The sequence below is a fragment of the Cyphomyrmex costatus genome, unplaced genomic scaffold (assembly GCF_001594065.2).
Source record: "Cyphomyrmex costatus isolate MS0001 unplaced genomic scaffold, Ccosl1.0 scaffold133, whole genome shotgun sequence".
NCBI classification, from domain to species: domain Eukaryota; kingdom Metazoa; phylum Arthropoda; class Insecta; order Hymenoptera; family Formicidae; genus Cyphomyrmex; species Cyphomyrmex costatus.
In genome coordinates, this window is record NW_017275315.1 from 668,614 (window position 1) to 674,762 (window position 6,149).

The window sequence follows — 6,149 nt, forward strand, 5'->3', positions numbered from 1 at the left end:
TTTTATTAATTGCAGTTGCTCCTTCATTCGATACACATTTGTTGCACGATTTGGTGGTTCGCGCCGGTCAAAAGATCAGTTACAACATTCCTATCGTGGCGTCACCTAAACCAAAGGCAACATGGAACCGCGATGGTGTACAGATTGTAGCCGATGCTCGTCATGAGATGTATACCACTAACACTGAAACTTCCTTCGAGATTCCATTCTCTGTCCGTGGTGATACTGGACGTTACACTCTAACTTTGGAGAACGAACATGGTAGCTTCAGGTACTTGACAAATAAAAAAATTATAGTATTCTTTAATATGATTATAATTTAAATAACAAAAAATCTCTTAATCAAATTAATTTGTGTCAAACAACGCTTTGTACATTTATTTAAAAAGGACGTTTTAACAAATAATAAGACAAAATATAAACAAATTTTTAATATGAAATTATTAATTTGAGGAAATTCTTTTAACAAAAATTTGTTTATAACATAATTTAATTTTAATGATTGTTAGTTGAACAAATGATGTTCAATTTTCAGTGCCAGCGCGAGAGTCACTGTCCTCGACAGACCAGCACCACCGGAGAAGCCTTTGGATGTCAGCAATGTCACTAAAGAGGGTTGCCACTTGACATGGGGACATCCTCTTGACGATGGCGGAAGCCCCATTTTGCACTACATTATCGAGAAAATGGACTTATCTCGTGGAACTTGGTCTGACGCCGGTATGAGCATGGTGTTGAGCCATGAGGTCAACCGTCTGATTCATCGTAAAGAATATCTATTTCGTGTCAAAGCTGTTAATAACATCGGAGAATCCGATCCGCTTGAGACCACGAAAAGCATCATCGCGAAGAACGAGTTTGGTGAGTGATTTGAAAGAAAAAGATATTTCAAATTTAAATAAAAGTGACACATTAAAAGATTTCTACAATTTAATTCGCGCATTTTATAAAATCCTAAAGATAAAATCCTAAAATTGTATTTGAAAAATAATATTAATAAACGCGTCTGCGATTTTTAGATGAACCGGATGCGCCTGGCAAACCGCAAATCATGGACTGGGACAAGGACCATGTAGATTTAGAATGGCCGGTGCCAAAGAACGACGGCGGATCACCAATCACGGGTTATATTGTCCAGAAGAAGGAGAAGGGCAGCCCTTACTGGGTGAATGCAGTACACGTGCCGGCTGGTCAAAACAGCACAACTGTTCCAGATCTGACAGAAGGCCAGGAGTATGAATTCCGTATAATTGCTGTCAACGCTGCTGGTCAATCCGAACCATCGGAACCTAGCGATCTCGTCACTGCCAAACCTCGTTTCCGTAAGTTGTGAATTTTCATAGAATTTATTTAAAAAGTGACAATCGATTAAATATTCTAATAAGAATTTAATAACAGTAATAAATATATAACGTTTTTAATTTTATAGATTTATAAATTGTTATTTTATATATTATAATATTTTTTATATTTTATACTTTTAATATATTGTGATGGTGACAATATATTTACTTACATTACTGCATTTAACTTTCTTCAATTTGTTTAGTGGCCCCGAAGATTAAGACGCCCTTGCAGGACGTTCGTATCAAGGCTGGACTTATTTTCCACGTGGATATCGACTTCATTGGCGAACCAACGCCTGAGGCAACTTGGAGCGTAGGAAGTAACGAATTGACTTCTAACGATAGGACGACGATCACGTCGATTGGTTATCATACAATTGTACATATCGTCAACGCTAAAAGATCTGACTCGGGATTGTACCACTTGTTACTAAAGAATAGTAGCGGCATAGACGAAGGCAGCTTCCAAGTGACAGTCTTGGATAAACCTGGACCGCCGGAAGGTCCTTTGCAGTATGAAGAAATTACTAACCAGTCTGTCACGCTCTCATGGAAACCACCTAAGGATAATGGAGGCAGCGAACTTACGTAAGCAAATTTTTTAATATTTTAACATTATCTATGAAATGGACTTTATTCGATATTTAAGAATTCGGTTGCGGCTGTTGAGGACTCTGTGAAGTCGAAACTTTCCGTATATACCGGTATTATTATTATAATAAATTTATATATATATTTCTAACAACTCTCTCTAGTATAGCTCAAATTTATTCTTGACCGGGGAGGTATATTAAGTTTAATTTGAAAAATTTATTTGAGCGGATATTATAATTTAATTTAGTTTATTCGATATGTTTTTTAATTTACGAGATCCCTTTGTGACTTTTCTTTCATTAAAAATAATATAGAGAGAATCCAGGACGAGATATTTAAATGTTATTTAATTCTCTCGTATGATCAATCTCCTGGACTGAAACTTTCTATTTCTCTCTCCTCGTACTCATTAAAATATAATTCTATATATGTATAATATAATAAAATTATATTATATTAAAATTATAAGTTTTATATAATTTGCGGTACGAATTATGCAATATTTACGTGTAAAAAAGAATAATAGTATTAATAATATTATACACAAAATATTTTCAATAATTTATACATATTTGTTCTAATTTTCACAGTGGATACGTCATTGAAAAGCGCGATCTCACACACGGTGGCGGTTGGGTACCAGCAGTTACACATGTTAATCCCAAGTATAATCATGCGACTGTGCCAAGGTTGCTCGAGGGAACTACCTACGAATTTCGCGTGTCTGCAGAAAATCTTCAGGGTCGCTCTGAACCGTTGATTACTGATCGATCTGTTGTTGCCAAGAATCAATTCGGTAAGTACTTTCGCTCTATTAATAGAATATTAATTCTATTAGTTTTAAATTACAATTACTTCAATGAAACAACTCTGAAATTATAAGATTACATTATAAGATCACATTAAATATATTTAAATATGATTTTTGGAGCCAATCTTCAGGATTCATAATTATTCCTCAATTTTTAAATATGATAATAATATCATTATATTGAATATTCCAAGCATATGTAATTATAAATTATAAATTTATAGACGTGGAAATTTATTCAAATTTTTTTAAACATTATACCTTTTTATCATTTTCTTACTTTGTTTACATATTGTTATATTTAATTAATTGCTTAGTGGTTCCTGGACAACCTGGCAAACCAGAATGCGTGGATGCCGACAAAGATCACATCAAGATCAAATGGACTCCGCCTATTAGCAACGGCGGCTCCAAGATCATCGGTTACGATGTGGAGCGTCGTGATCGTGCTACAGGTCGCTGGATAAAGCAGAATAAAGAACCCGTCAAATATCCTGAGTATTATGATGACCATGTGACCGAGGGTCATCAATATGAATATCGCGTATCGGCTATAAATGCCGCAGGCGCTGGAAAACCGAGTGAAACTTCATCTGTGTTCACGGCTAAACCTATGAAGGAGAAACCGAAACTTCATCTGGATGCTCTAATCGGACGTAAGATCAAGGTCCGCGCTGGAGAACCAATCAATGTCAACATACCGTTGTCCGGCGCGCCCACGCCAAAGATCGAATGGACCAAGGATGGAAAATCGCTCATGGAAACTCTTCGCCTATCTGTAGGTGTATTTTTTAAATTATCTTTATTTTTTATTGTGCACGTTCTTATTTTTATTATATTCTTAGACTGAGACTAAGAGTGATCGAACACAACTTCTGATCGAAAAATCGGTGCGAGATGACGGTGGTATGTACACCGTGACAGCAACGAATGAGCATGGAAAAGATTCGGCTGATATTGAAGTGATAGTTGTGGATAAGCCTGGACCACCTCAGGGTCCTTTGCAATACACTGGCACGACGCATGAGTCTGTCGGACTGTCCTGGAATCCACCGGCGGACAATGGCGGATCCGATATCACGAATTACATCGTCGAGGTTTCTGATTATGGTTCTGACAATTGGCGACAAGTGCCGGGATACGTCCCCAGGACGAATTTCACGGCGAAAGGCTTGACCGAAGGCAAAAAGTATGTCTTTAGAGTCCGCGCCGAGAACATGTACGGTGTGTCAGAGCCCTTGGAGGGCAAAGCCGTGATCGCCAAGAGCCCATATGATCCACCGGATGCACCAAATCAACCTGAAATTCTGGGTTACACTCCTAATAGCTGCAGTCTCACATGGAACCCGCCTATCAATACCGGAGGAAAGCCTATAACTGGTAATTATCGTAATAAGTTATTGTATAATTGTTTGTTTCGATACAGGTACAATAATTAATTTTTATTCTTTAACATTGTGTTACACATTAAACCTTACACATTTAACATATGATTTAAAGAGTTTCTTTGAAATTATTGAAAATTTAATATAATAGAAATTTTAATTGTTTTTTATTTTCTTGATGAAACTATGAGAAATTTTTACATTTGACTCACCTTATCTATATTGTGTTCTTTAGGTTATTACGTGGAAAAGCGTGAGCGTGGCGGTGAATGGTTGAAGGTCAACAATTACCCGACACCAAACACGACATTTACCGTGCAGGATCTTCACGAAGGTTCGCGATATGAGTTCAGAGTGAGTGCTGTTAATGAGGCTGGGCCTGGAAAACCCAGCAAGCCCACTGAACCGATCATAGCCGGACATCAACGCCGTAAGTATACTTCACTGAATTATAATAATATATTACAGTAAATGTGATCTAAATATGCAAAAAAAATTTATTTTATTTTATAACTTTATAAGTTGAGCGTTTATCTTACAATTTGCATTTATTTTAATTTTAATCTTGATTTAACTCTAATTGTTAATATTAGTTCCAATTCGAAACTTTATTTATAAATCAAAAGTTGAATTAAAGAATTGCCAATATGAGCCGACACTAGTTGACCATGTGTGTAAAATAATTATTTTATTATAATCGTGTACGTTTCTTCGTATTTGATTCTTCGATTTTTATTTTATAACATCATCTATTAATATAAGTTTTCTATGTATTGAGGAGGATCTCAAACAGAGATCGAAACGTATACGATTATAATAAAATAATTATTTTACAGTGATTTACATACATGATCAACTAGTGTCGGCTCATATATTGGCAATTCTTTAATTCAACTTTTGATTTATTCTTCTGAGCCTTGAATTATCACTTAATTTGTTTATTTATAAACTATAAATATTGATTATCAGTTTTAATTATTATACTGCATCTTCTAATATTTAATTACATTATCATTATTATTGTAGTACGTCCTGATGCGCCTGAACCGCCCAAGGCAGACAGAATCACTAAGGACTCAGTGACTTTAAGCTGGCGACCACCGCGAAGCGACGGTGGCTCAAAGATTCGAGGATACATCATCCAAAAGAAAGTCAAGGGTGATGACAATTGGTCAGACGTAAACGATGCGCCTATACCGAGCAACGTATATACTGTGCCAAATTTGAAAGAGGGCGAAGAGTACCTCTTCAGGGTATTTGCAGTGAATGATGTCGGCAGCAGCGACCCAAGCAGACCCAGTAATCCGATCATCATCGAAGAGCAACCTAACAAACCAGTTATGGATCTTGGTGGAGTTCGCGATATTACCGTTCGCGCCGGCGAGGACTTTTCTATTCACGTGCCTTACATTGGCTTTCCCAAACCGACCGCCACGTGGTTTGCCAATGACGTCGTTAAGGATGAAACTGATCCACGTGTGCATCAACAGCTGGCTGATGATTTTGCCAGGTGTGTGCTTTGTTTTGAAGAAACGAGAATTAAAATATATATAAGATATAAAATTTATTAGTTTATTAATTTACCCATTAAGGTTTGATATTAGATTTCAATTATTATTATTTAGTAATATAACTATAAATATGATAAAAAACATATAATAATTTATTAATTAAGAAGAAATTGTTGATCATATATATGAAATATCTAAATCTATAATTTTTCTCGGTTAACGAAGATATTAATGATATTACATGTTATGTTATATTCAGGGAATGGAAAGTTACTTTTTAAAAGTAACTAGTTACAGTTACTCGTTACCGAGTAAAAAATGTAACTAGTTACAGTTACAGTTATAGCTTTTTAAAAGTAACTCGTTACAGTTATCGTTACTTGAAAAATAACTTTTCGTTACTTTTCCGTTACTTTTTTAAAATCAATTTAAAAATGTACTTTTGCATTTTTTTTTTATATGTAATACTGACAAATATATAGTTTTATTAAAAAAAAAAAAA

General features: G+C 35.3%; 1 protein-coding gene across 22 annotated transcripts in view; it reads left to right on the forward strand.

The window, feature by feature from the left end:
- bent (projectin protein bent) overlaps positions 1 to 6,149 on the forward strand; it is a 93,751-nt gene that overhangs the window by 74,562 nt on the left and 13,040 nt on the right. For all 22 annotated transcript variants that reach the window (XM_018551039.1, XM_018551042.1, XM_018551043.1 and 19 more), the window contains 9 exons: positions 16 to 271; positions 536 to 861; positions 1,020 to 1,322; positions 1,550 to 1,934; positions 2,531 to 2,736; positions 3,069 to 3,529; positions 3,597 to 4,131; positions 4,372 to 4,566; positions 5,163 to 5,646. In XM_018551039.1, the coding sequence (XP_018406541.1) occupies positions 16 to 271; positions 536 to 861; positions 1,020 to 1,322; positions 1,550 to 1,934; positions 2,531 to 2,736; positions 3,069 to 3,529; positions 3,597 to 4,131; positions 4,372 to 4,566; positions 5,163 to 5,646 (3,151 nt within the window). The remainder of the gene's footprint in view (positions 1 to 15; positions 272 to 535; positions 862 to 1,019; positions 1,323 to 1,549; positions 1,935 to 2,530; positions 2,737 to 3,068; positions 3,530 to 3,596; positions 4,132 to 4,371; positions 4,567 to 5,162; positions 5,647 to 6,149) is intronic.